The 12,723-nt window shown below is 55.8% G+C and overlaps 1 protein-coding gene across 1 annotated transcript; it reads left to right on the top strand.

The window, feature by feature from the left end:
- Positions 1-11,847: 11,847 nt before the first annotated feature.
- Positions 11,848-12,723, top strand: NFILZ (NFIL3 like basic leucine zipper). The gene has a single exon (XM_068164789.1). The coding sequence runs from the start codon at positions 11,848-11,850 to the stop codon at positions 12,721-12,723; it is 876 nt and encodes a 291-aa protein (XP_068020890.1).

Here is a 12,723-nt window from a genome sequence, read left to right on the forward strand (position 1 = left end):
TCAGAGTTTCCCTCACAGAATGCTAAGGGCTGGAAGGGACCTCCAAAGCTCCTCCAGTCCAACCCCCCTGCCAGAGCAGCATCACCTGGAGCAGATCACACTGCAACACATCCAGATGGGTCTTGAATATCTCCAGAGAGGAAGACTCCACAGCTCCCTGGTGCTCCCCAGAGCCCTGCAGAGTCACCAGCCTGGTCAGCCCTGGGCTGGCTCCCCTGCAGAGCTGGGGCTTGCCTGCAGCTGATGCCACATGCTCAGTTGAGCCCATCTGCAAGGCCTGCAGTGGTCCCCCCCATGCTGGTGGGACTGTGGTCTTCACTGTTGCAGAGAACAGGGCTGGCTGTGAAGGCTGAGGGGGAGTGGGGGGAAGCAGAAGATCAGAGCTCTGAGATACAGTGAGTAGCAAAGCTTATCAGGCACCATCTGCTGCTATCTGAAAGCCACCCACTAGCTCACAGAGGTAAAATAAACAGCTACAGGCCAGGCCAGGGCACAGCCCTTATCTAGAAGCTTGATGGGAGGTGGATTTGATCTGAAGACAGCAGCTCTGGGGAGCATCAGGGACGATGCCAAGATTAACCTCCTGGTGTAGCCTCTGCAAGCAGTCAGAGAGCTGAGGTCTGATGGCAATCAAGGTGTTCCCCTTCCTTGCTTAGACAGCAAGCAAACACAGAGGTGGGGAGATTCAGATTGGATGTCAGGAAGAAGTTGTTCCCCAGGAGGGTGGTGAGAGCCTGGCACAGGCTGCCCAGGGAGGTGGAGGAAGCCTCATCCCTGGAGGTGTTTGCAGCCAGGCTGGAGGTGGCTGTGAGCAACCTGCTGTGGTGTGAGGTGTCCCTGCCCATGGCAGGGGGCTTGGAGCTGGCTGAGCCTTGAGGTCCCTCCCAGCCCCCCCAGCCTCCACTGACACCAACTATTTGCTCACCAGAGCGTTTTCTCTCTCAGTCACATCAGCCTGTCCTGCATGCTTAGGAGCTATGGATTTCTGACCCCTACCAGGAGAGGGGGAAGCAGAGACCTCAGAGGAGCCAGAGCCTTGTTCCTGTTTGTTCAGCAAGCCAGTGGCAGAGACAGGGAAAAAACCCAGAGTTATCCCCTCTGTCATCTTTTCCTCCCAGAGAAAGCAGCTCCTCTGCTGGAAAGGAGGAGGTTTGGTGTTGCTTTCCACTTGCAAACCACTGCCAGCACATTTTGTTTGGAGCTTTCTGGTCTGAAGTGATTTCTCAGCTTAGATTCTCAGCTCACTGCTTGCTGCTGTTTGCTCCAGGGGGGAAGGGAAGCACCAGAGAGGTTGTGTGCCCAGAGGAGCTGCTGGTTTCAGTGGGGACCATTTCAAGTGACTGTTGAGTGTCCACACCCTGGCAGACAGGACATGAATCCCCTGAGATCGTGGCAGAAGAGTAAGGGGCAGGGACTGCTCCTCAGGGAAGCTGCCTGGGCTGTGGATGCTGCTCCAAGAGCATCACAAAATGTCAGGAGTTGCTGGGAGTGAGACAAGCAGGGTCTGGGGTCACAGGGCTCTGAGACTCATGTCTGTGGCTCCTGCTTTTGGTGTGTGCAGGCTCTGATGGTCATTCCTTGTCCTTCCCTCCAGGGCATTCCCAGTCTGCCACCACAGCAGGGGCTTAGCCCCCACCCCGTAATGCACAGCCCCAGGCCCCACAGCACAGAGCAGAAGTCTCTCTGCTCCCAGATCTACAGCAGGGCTACATCCAGCTCTGTCCTCTCTCCTCACCCACTGCTGGCAGCTCCAAATGATGAAACACTTCTGCAGGACGTTTGAGAGCTGTTGCTGACTGCTCCCAGAGGCTGTGGGTGTTGGAGCAAGAGCTGTGGCACTGATAAGATAAAGGCAGAGGCGGTTGGCAGCAGGGGCTCCGAGCTCAGCGCTCTTTGCTGCCTTCTGCTCTCCCCTAAACTTGGACTCATAGAACCACTAAGGTTGGAAAAGCCCTCTAAGGTCATCAGGTGCAACCTTCTGCCTCCTTGATGACTAAACCCCATCCCAAAGTGCCACATCTACTGTTTGTTTGAACACCTCCAGGGATGGGGACTCCACCCCCACCCCCCTGGGCAGCCTGTTCCAGTGCCTGACCCCTCCTGCAGCAAACAAATCCTTCCTAATCTCCAGCCTAAGCCTCCCCTGGAGCAGCTTGAGGCCACCACCTCTTGTCCTGTCCTCAGTTACTTGGGAGAAGAGGCCAGCACCAGCCTCCCTCCAACCTCCTTGCAGGTAGCTGTAAAGAGCAAGGAGATCTCCTCTCAGCCTCCTTTTCTTCAGGCCAATTTCCTCAAATCCTCTCTTTCCTTGCTGACCTCTCTTTATCTCCTTCTCTCCTCTCACTCATTCCCCTCTGGCTTAGCTGAGCCTTTAAAGCTCCTCTGCTTTTTGCTCCCTGCCTCTCGCAGATGAACGTCAGAGGCAGAACGATAAGGTGAGACAGGATGAGGTGGTGGTGCTGGGGTCTGATCAGCACCGTGGAACACTCCCTCCTCCCCCCAGATCTATCTCCTTCCAGGCTATCTTATCACCAAGAAGCTCTGATCACCAGTGCACGCCTGCTTATCAGCTGCTCAGATCACAAGGCCACGCTGACCTTCTATCTCCCTCAGCTATCTCGGGGCTTCGGCTCTGTTCAGCCGCACAGCACCAGCTCTATGCTCACTGACCTGGGAATCACAGCCCTCAGCCAGCTCCTCAGCCAGCCCAAAGTGGTTTCAAACCTGCTGCTGGGGGATTCCTCCTCCCCCCAAGGCAAGAGGGAGCGACTGTCCCCCTGTCCTCAGCACTGGTGGGGTCACACCTGCAGTGCTGGCTCAGGTTTGGGCCCCTTGCTCCAAGAAGGACATCGAGGTGCTGAGGCACATCTGTTAGGCCACTGGGTCCAGGTCTGGACTCACCAGGTCAAGAGAGATAGGGAACTACTGGAGAGAGTCCAGTGGAGGCTGGGAAGATGCTGAGGGGCCTGGGGCATCTCTGTGAGGAGGAAAGGCTGAGAGCCCTGGAGAAGAGCAGCCCCAGAGGGGATCTGATCAATGCTCAGCAGGGGCTAAAAGGTGGGGGGCAGGAGGATTGGGCCAGGCTCTTCATGATGCAGATGACAAGGCAAGGGGCAAGGGGCACAAACTGGAAGCTAGGAGGTTCCATCTGACCAGGAGGAGAAACTCCTTTGCTGTGAGGGTGCCAGCTCCAGGCCAGGATGCTCTTGACCTCCTTAGCCAACTGGGCACACGCTGGCTCCTGTTCAGCCAGCTGCCAGCCAGCACCCCCAGGTCCTTTTCTGCTGGGTAACTCCATCCCAAACCTCGCAGCCAGCAAGTCCAGGGCCATGTAGGCAGCTGGGTGAGCTGGCAGGATCCCGAGGCAGGGCTGCCCATCAGACATCCTGGCCAAGGTTTGCTTCGTTTCCACCGAAAGCTTTGACGCAACCAAAACCTTTCCACGGAACCCCTGGGTTCAGCCTGCTCAGCATTTTCAGAAGCAAAACTCTTCTGGAGGAAAATTTCCATCCAGCTGAAGTCATTTACTCCTGGGACAGATGAGTGTGGTGTGGGTGTAAGGCATGGCCATGTCAGAGCTGCAGCAGTTGCCACATCCTTTGGCGTGACGTAAATGCGGTGTCAGAGGTGACGGAGGACCAGCTCCCCCCGAGGCCTGCAGCCCCAGCGAGCTGGGGCAGCCTGGACAAACAGCAAATGGATTCTGGCCACATGCCAGGGAGGTTTGGGAAACAGGGATGGAATGACAAACAGGGAAGAGCCCTGGAAATGAAGTGGAGAGGAAATCCTGTCCAGGCACGGAGCAGCGTGTGGACATCCAGCTCTGCCTCTCAGCTATCCCTCTGCCTCTGCTGCTCCCCAGCAGGGCACAGCTCACTTCATCCCTGCAGCAAAGCTCCCCTCTCCTGTCCACTCACCTCTCTTGTCTCCCTTCATGTGACTTCAGGAATGAGCAGAAAGATCTCTCCCCTGGCTTTTCTCTGTGGTGTTTTCTAAGTCCATCACCCTCCCTGATTGCAGCTTCCCCTCCTCCAGGGCTCCTGCTCTCTGCACTGGCAGTCAGGGATTCTCTGCCTTGCTTCTCTGCATGGAGGCAGCAAAGCAGGCAGCAAAGCAGGCAGCAAAGCAAGCAAAGGCTCCTGAAAGGGACCTCCTTTGCTTCCCGTGCTCAGCCTGGTTTGCCCCTTCTCTGTGCAGGGGTGAGATGATGAGGATGGAGACAACCAGCTTGGCAAGGTGGAAATGGGAGCTCACTCTGACACTGACTGGAGAAGGACACAGCTCCCATAGTCCTCCCCCTGTGGCAGGCTCTGGAGGAGTAAGGGAAAAGAGATTTCAGAAGCAGAGTTCAAATGAAGAGGGAATGAAGTGGTTGGGATTTGTGGAGCTCATTCTTCCCAGCAAGGCAGTGGAAGCAGGATGCAAATGTTCCTTCTGAGGAGTTTCCAAAGGCCAGTGTGACTTGCAGTCAGATCAAGGCTGATCTTCCTTTTCCCTTTCTGAGTTCTGTAGTTTTGACCCTTCAGACTGCAGCCCAGCCTCTCTGTGGCACCTCCTGCCCATGCAGAGCTCAGCAGGGCCCATGGCAGGTGCAGATGAGGTTCTGGTGTGTGTCCATGCACAGAGGGACACAGGGACACCCCTGTGCAGCTCTGTGTTTCCATGCACATGAGGGCAAAGCCTGCTCTTTGGTTTGCACTGCTCACACAGCAGCTGTTAGCTACCCAAAGTGGAAACCTCCTTTGGGTGTCCTGTGGGCATGAGTAATCCAGCAAAGTGTCCCCTGTCTGCTCCAGGCCTCTTGTGCTGCCCCTGAGTTCATCCTGAGTGGTCCAAACAGCCTCATCCTTTAGCCCAGCAGCAAAAGGGTGCAACGAGGCCCCAGAGCAGAGCCTGGTCCCACAGTGACAGCGCTGACACTACAGATGGCAGAGTGGTTTAATACCAGGAGCTGCTGCCAGCTCTTAAACAATGGCTCAGGCATGACAGAAGGGACCAAGGAGCTTTCCAGTCCCTCAGGCCAACTACTTCCCAGGGATAATTCCTGCCAAAACCTTTGACTGAATGCACAGGACTGCAGTGAGGGAAGCAAAATCCATCCCAATTCCAGCAGTCTGCAAGCCCAGAGTAGTGAGAACCCAGCTAAGTGTTCTCACCCTTGCAGTCCACATCCAAATCACCACCACCCATCCCTTCTCCCCTCCTGGCTGAGTTTCCTTCCCTCCTGTGTCAGCCCACTCCAGGACTTACTCTTCTGTGAAGGTTTGTCCTTCATTTTAGGCTACAATGTGCAGTGTCTCCTCGTTAGGTCCCTGGAGCAATTGGCAGAACCGTTTGAGGAGCTGCAGACAGAGTCTATTCTTCTTGGTAGCCTGGGTGAATGTCCACTGAAGGCAGCTATGCCCTAAAACAAATGCTGCTGCGGCCCTTGCTGCTCCCTCTCCCCCTCTGCTGCCAGCGCAGCAGGGATCCCTCCTGAGGCCAGTGAAACCTCCCTGCAGGTAAAGCCTGGAGGGAAGGTGGGGGCAGAGCAGTGATTTGTTTGCTGGCATTCAGGGGCAGAGCACAAAGAAGGCAGCAGGGAGGCAAGGCCCCAGCCTCGAGTGCAGGGCAGGAACGCTGTGGTTGCCTGTGTGGGTGCACGGCTGAGGTTTGAAGATGAGGTTCAGATACAGCCTCTCAGCAGGCAGGGTGTCACCTGGCGTGGGGGGGGGCAGGGTCCCTGCTCCTGGTGCCAGCACCAAGCATGCTGAGCTCTGCCACGAGTCAAGGAGGGCACCCTGGAGGCGTTCAAGGGGAGATTGGACGTGGCACTTGGTGCCATGGTCTAGTCATGGGGTCTGTGTTGATAGGCTGGACTCGATGATCCTCGAGGTCCTTTCCAACCTAAGTGATACTGAGAGACCATGAAAGAGTGAGGGACTGCAAGTCTGAGAGACACAAAAGAGCCCCCGGGGGAAGCTGGGCAGATCTTGTCCTTGCCACTGCCCTGTGGTCCCATGACTGCGGATTCAGAGCTGTTGGCAAATTTGCTCTTCCTGGCAGTGACTTCGACAACAGAAAGCAGAAAGCAAACAAACAAGCCAAAAAAGAAAGGGCTGGGCTGGGTTGTTGAGAAGCTTTTTTCTTTGGAGGCATCCTCAGAACTCCATGGCTGAAAAGTGTGGGGGGGGAAAAAAACCCAACAACAAAAACATTGCAAAGAAAAAAATCTATTTGGAGATCTTTTGGCTGCAAGGTTTTGATTGTCCAAGCTGAAAACCCGCTGGGGAGAGGCAGAAGAAAGAAGAGAGCTTTCCAAGTGGCTATTAGGAAAGTTCAAATTGAACTGAAAATTGATATTTGCTGTGGAAAACTTCTCCTTGATGACAACACAAAGCTCTGTGGAAAAGGTGGTTTGGACAAAACACTTCCCAGAGCCCTTGGCATGCAGGGCAGATGGGGAGAGAGGAGCCATGGGCTGAACTTACCTGAGCTCTGCAGAGCTGAAATGGAGTTGGTCACAGAATCACAGAAGAATTTGGGCTGGGGGAGACCTTTCAGGGCTGGGAGAGACCTTTCACGGCTGGGAGAGACCTTTCAGGGCTGGGAGAGACCTTTCAGGGCTGCAGCAGCTCTGCTATGAGGACAGGCTGAGGGAGCTGGGGGTGTTCAGCCTGAAGAGAAGATTCTGGGGGGACCTGCCTTCTAATAGCTGAAGGGATCCTACAGGAAGGCTGCAGAGGGGCTTTTCGTGAGGGTGTCTAGAGACAGGACAAGGGGGAATGGTTTGAAGCTGAGGGAGAGCAGGGTTAGAGTGGAGCTGAGGTAGAAGTTCCTCAGTAGGAGGGTGATGACACTCTGGCACAGGCTGCCCAGGGAGGTTGTGGATGGCTCCTCCCTGGATGTGTTCTAGGCCAGGCTGGACGAGGTCTTGAGCATCCGGGTCCAGCTGAGAGCCATCCCCGCCCGTGGCAGAGGGGCTCGAGTAGATGAGCTCTGAGGTCCGTTCCAACCGGAGCCCTCTTGATTGCTTTCGCTGCAGAGCAGTTCGGTGTCTTCCCGGCGGTGTCCAGCAGGCGGCGCAGTCTCCGGGCGGGACCGCAGGCAGGCAATGAGGCAGGAGGCCACAAGCGTCACTGCTGCGCTGCTGGACTGCAGCAGCTGAGCTCCTGCCTTGGTTGTCTGTCCTCAGGGTGTGCACCCGGAGTCTTACACCTGCGCCAGCAGGGTTTCACCTCTGTGTTGCAACAGACCACAAAGGCACAACTAAGGCCCTAAGGCTGTCTGGGCAGCTGCAGTGGGTCCCATAGGTGCATCATAAAATCTGCCACCCGAGAGCGTGAGACCCACCTGGAGTGCTGCATCCAGCTCTGTGGTGACAGGATGAGGAGCAGATTGAGACTGGAGATGAGAAAGAAATTCTTGACAGTGAGGGTGGAGAGACACTGGAACAGGTTGCCTGGGTAGGTCGTGGATGATCCCTCCCTGGAGGTGTTCGAGGCCAGGCTGGATGAAGCCTTGAGCCACCTGGGCTGCTGGAGCTGTCCCTGCCCATGGCAGGGGGTTGGATCTGGATGATCTTGAAGGTGCCTTCCAACCCAAACCAGGATGTGCTTCTAAGAGGTGAGGTAGTGGGAGCAGCTGGCTGCTGGGTGTGGGGGCAGTGCCAGTGCAGAGGGCTCTGACAGCAGTGCCTGGAGGCAGGGGAGACACAGCCCTACATCTCCCTCTTTATCCCTGCTGTACTGACTTGCTTTGCCTCTTATTTAACCCAAGGTTTCTCTGGCTGATCCAGGAGCCCTCCTCCTCCTCCTCCTCTCCATGTCACACTGGTGCCCATTTCCCCATGGGGCTGCCCTGTGCCACCTCCAGCCACTGCTTCCACCTCTCACAGCACTTGTTGCCTGGCTCTCTGAGTGACTCAACACCTACAACAGCTTTTATAAACCTCAAGCTCAGGAGGGAGGCCACCCCCTTCCCTCCCTCCTGCTGCACTTTTCAAGTGTAACTGCTAAAGGGCAGCTCAAAAGCAGCTGTGGTGCTGGGTGGGAGCCACCTGAACACCCCCTGTGATGCTGCCTTCTCTGCCACCACATGTCACCGCCTCTTACGTAATCACTACATGACTCCAGCTTTCCTGGGACCTGCTTGTGAACACACACACACACACAGAGGCAAAAAAATAAGCATCCTGAGTGACCCACAGCCACATGTCCTGGTGCAGGGCTGTCACAAGTGGCTGTGTGGTGAGGCAGCGTCGGGCAGGAGTTCGTCGCCAGCCTCGCGCCCTGCCCGGGTGGCTCTCGGGCCAGGAGCTGACGTGGAGGGGCTGCAGGTGTCGTGGCCAGGCTGAAGGTAAGTCCCTGGTGACAGGGAGGGGATGGCTCTGGGGCTTCTTCAGGGGTTAGAGAAGGCAGCAACACCTTAGCAGAAGGCCATGTCTGTGCTTGTCCCTGTGCCCCTGCTAGCTTGCCTGGCAAGGGGATGGCTTTGCCTGAGAAAATGGATCCATTTTTCCCCCTCTTCATTTGTTCTTCTCCTTTTCCCCCTCCTTTCTTCATCCTTTCCCTCTCTCTTACTTTTTTTCTTCTCCTTTAGTCTTTTTCTGGTTTTCCTTTTCCTTTCCCCTTTCCTCTTTCTTCTTTCCCCTTTCCCTCCTTCCCCTTTCCCTCCTTCCCCTTTCCCTCCTTCCCCTTTCTCCTTTTCCTCCTTCCTGTTTCACTTTCTCCTGTGTGTTATCTCAGTGCTTCCCCCTGCTCTGTCCCTGACTTTACCTCTTCCTCTGAGCTTCTCCCATTCCACACTCCTCCCTGCCACACCTGCCAGCACACATGGATGAACCCACACCGGCACGAGGATCACGAAGGAAAACTTCTTTACTCCCCAGTGGGATGCTCTGATCCACATCCTGCATTCTGGAAGCGCTTGTGCTGGAGCCAGGAGCAGGAAAGGGTTGGGACAAAGAGTGGGAGAGCTTGGCTTTGGTTTGCCTCCTTCAAGCAAAGTGATTTCTAAGGGCTGGGTGATTTCCCTGCTGGGTTAGCACAACCCCACAGGGCTCTGCTGTGTCTCTGGCTCAGCAATGAGCTGAGGGCCTAATGAGGAGGAATTTGGGGCTGCTGCTGGAGGTGGTGCCACAACAAGTGGGAGAATAAGGAATGAAGAAGTTCCTGGAGGTCTTAGTGGCTCAACAAAATGCTTTGGGCTGGGAGTGTTGAAAAGGTGTGAGAAGAGGGAGAAAGGAATCGGGAAGATCCAAGAGAGGAGGTGATTGGCATTTGCTGGGGAAGGGATTGTGAAAAGAGAGGCATGAAGAAACTTCTTCACTGCAAAGGTTCTCAGCGCCTGGCACAGGCTGCCCAGGGAGGTGGCTGGATCCCCATCCCTGGAGGTGTTGAAAACAGGCAGAGATGGAATGCTGAGGGAGGGGAGGATCCTGGGCAGGGGGGGAAGAAAGAGAATAATCTCAGGGTTGAGAGGCTGATTGCAATCAGAGTGAAGTGAGACTCAGCAACTGTTTGGTGCTTTGATTAAAGCCAAGTGGCTATCATCCCCGAGATCTGCAGTGAATCAGTTCCTGTCAGGTACAAACTTTTTCTTGGAGGGCTGCTGGAAAGTACAATTCACCAGAGCCTGCTCTGATTTGCTGCTCTGGGTGGAGAGAAGAGAAAGAAGGGAAGGTAGGTCTGAACCACATCTCTGAACACTGAGCTGGTCTTCAGTTAGTGGAAGGCAATCAGCTTTAGCAGAAACGAAGACCTTTTGGCCAGGTAGATAAAGTGCCTGGACAGAAACCTCAGCAGAACATCTCCCACTTGTCAGAGAGGTGTGAGCAGAGCGTGGCTGATGCGCTGGCAAGAGGCTAGCAATTGCCTTCTACACTTCTAGCTGCAGAAAAGCAGAGAGCAAAGCAGCTTAGGAAGTGGCAGTTGCATAATTTGACCAACACAGCTCACCTGTCACTGCTGCCTTTGATGCTTCCCCTTGTGGGTACACGCTGGGTCTCACATTCTCTGCTTGCCTGCTGCAGCCTGCACTCAAGAGCCTCAAGACAAATGTGTGAGCTTAGGTGTGACTTTGTGGGCTGCAGATGTAAATACCAGGTATAGTTTAGACCCTGTGGCCTAAAACTTGATGCTTTCACGTGTTGGCCCAGCTAAATCTTCATCCTTGCCCTTAAAAGGCCAGAGCCTGCCTCCGAAAAGAGCTTCCCCTGCCTCCTGCTTTGCACCTTCCAGATCTTCCCCTCCTCCAAGTAAGGAGCTGGAGCTGTGCCCTCCCTCTGGTTTGACTCCTGCCTCTTCTCCCGGACTCAGCCCTCCCCTCTCACTGTTTCACTTCCACCTGCTTCGACCCACACAGCACTAAGTGGGGGTCTTGAAGGAGGTTCCCACCTTGGCAGAGTGGATTCAGGCGTGGGGGATCAGCGTGGGAGAGGTTAAACCAATGTGCTGAAGGAGTCTGCAGTCAGGTCCTTGGTTTCTTCTTTGCTCTGTCTTCCCAAATGCCTATTTTTGGGGTTCTTTTCCCTTCCTGCCCTTCCCAGCTGCATCAAGCCCTGAATGTTGGTTACAGTAAAGCTTGAAACTCCTTACGGGATCTCCTTCTGACAGGGCAGAGGGAGCCAGAGGAGGACTGCTGTGCCTGGTGTGGGTTTTGAGTTCACAGAGTGAAAAAGCCACCTGTTGATCTTTGACTCATTCAGCAGAGCAGTCACGTCAGACAGGGACCTGAGAAATTCCTGGTAAGTGATTAAGCCCTGAAGTGATCACAAATTTCTGCCTCTTGACGCTGTCAGAAACCACAGCAGCGCTCACTTCACATTCACTCTTTGATGCTGGCAGATCAGAAGCAGTTTTGATCACAAGCCAGAGGAATTGCCCCAAAACCTCTTGCTGCTGAGGGATGTTCTTTGTTTTGGTCTTTGCTTGCTCCCAGAACCTTGACATAGTCACAGAGCCACAGAAGGAGCCTTGATGATCTCTGCAGGCCTCTAACATTCTGTGAGTGGTAGGGGTTGGAAGGGACCTCTGGAGATCATTGGGTCCAAACCCACTACTGAAGCAGGGCTGTGGAGTTTTCCTCTCTGGAGATCTTCAAGACCCACCTGGGTGTGTTCCTGTGTGCCCTGGTATAGGTCACCCTGCTCTGGCAGGGGGAGTTGGACTGGATGACCTCTCGAGGTCCATTCCAACCCCTAACATTCTGTGATGCTGTGATCTCCAGCCTCAAAAATTTCAGTTTCAAATGATGATCTTAAAGGTCTTTTCCAACCCAAACTATTCTATGATCCTATGAATCCCTGGAGGTAGTCAGCCAAGAGCTGGAGAACCTCCAAGGCAGAGAAGTCTCTATCCCAATTAGACCTCTCCAGCACACAACATCACAGGCTGAGGGAGCTGGGGCTGTTCAGTCTGGAGAAGAGAAGACTCAGAGGAGACCTCATTGTGGCCTTCCAGGTTCTGCAGGGGGCTACAGGAAAGCTGGGGAGGGACTTTTGAGGGTGTCAGGGAGTGATAGGACTGGGGGGGATGGAGCAAAACTAGAAGTGGGGAGATTGAGATTGGATGTTAGGAAGAAATTGTTCCCCAGGAGGGTGGTGAGAGCCTGGCACAGGTTGCCCAGGGAGGTGGTGGAAGCCTCCTGCCTGGAGGTGTTTGCAGCCAGGCTGGAGGTGGCTGTGAACAACCTGCTGTGGTGTGAGGTGTCCCTGCCCATGGCAGGGGGAGTGGAACTGGCTGAGCCTTGAGGTCCCTTCCAGCCCTGACAATTCTATGACTTTGTGATCCAATGACTCTGTGATCCTACGACCCTCCTCTCCCCTCCTCTCCATCCACCAGGCAGGACCCAGCCGAGCTGGCCGGCATGGAGAGCTTCCTGGCGCCGCTGGGCTGCGAGGCGCCGCGGGGCGAGGGCTGCCGGCCGGGCAGAGCCTGCCGGCGGCAGCGCAGGTTCATGCCGGCCGAGAAGAAGGACACCAGGTACTGGGAGAAGCGGCGCAGGAACAACGAGGCGGCCAAGCGCTCGCGGGAGAAGAGGAGGCTCAACGACTGCGCCATGGAGAGCCAGCTGGCTGCGCTCCGCCGGGAGAACGCGCTCCTGCGCACCGAGCTGCTGGCCCTCAAGCTGCGCTTCGGGCTCCTCGGCCCCGGCGGAGACCCCTACCAGGGGCAGGCCCTGTGGCACCTGCTGGGGGCTTACTTCGGGGGGCACGGAGCGGCCTCCCCGCTCCTGGAGGCGGAGCCCTTTGGGGGGGACTCCTGCTTGCTCGCCAGCGAGAGCTTTGTGCCAGAGGTGCTGGAGCCGGGAGGCTTTTCCTGCAAAACCTTTTGCCCTGCCAGAAACATCCTGGGCTGTGCCTCCAAGCCGGCTCCCGTGGGCACGCCTGGCCTGCAGCAGCCCAAGGGGCTGGAGGCGTCCTTCAGCCCCCCGGTTTGCTCTCCGCTCCTCGATGGCCGCTGCCCAGCCAGCTGTGCTCTCCGTCCGTCCTTGCCAGACGGTGCCTGCTTCTTGTGCCCTTCCCCTCGCCCAGCCGAGGTGAGCAAAGAAGGCCTCGGTGCTGCCTCGGATGAAGATGATGAGCAACAAGTGCCTAAAGCTTCTCCTTTGCCCCCAGGCAGCCTGCCCTGCCCTCCAGAAGAGCACCTGAAGGGGCGAAGCTCCGTGGCCCTACCTCACAAGCTGCGGATTAAGACCAAAGCCCTCAGTGGCTTGGAGGAGAGCAGCCTGGACTCCCACTGA

This window comes from Melanerpes formicivorus, unplaced genomic scaffold, assembly GCF_026170545.1.
Source record: "Melanerpes formicivorus ecotype bairdi unplaced genomic scaffold, bMelFor1.0.p_v2 SCAF_83, whole genome shotgun sequence".
Taxonomy (NCBI): domain Eukaryota; kingdom Metazoa; phylum Chordata; class Aves; order Piciformes; family Picidae; genus Melanerpes; species Melanerpes formicivorus.

Bases quoted from the DNA above. Each gene is read 5' to 3' on its own strand.
- NFILZ (XM_068164789.1), top strand. From the start codon at position 11,848: ATGGAGAGCTTCCTGGCGCCGCTGGGCTGCGAGGCGCCGCGGGGCGAG.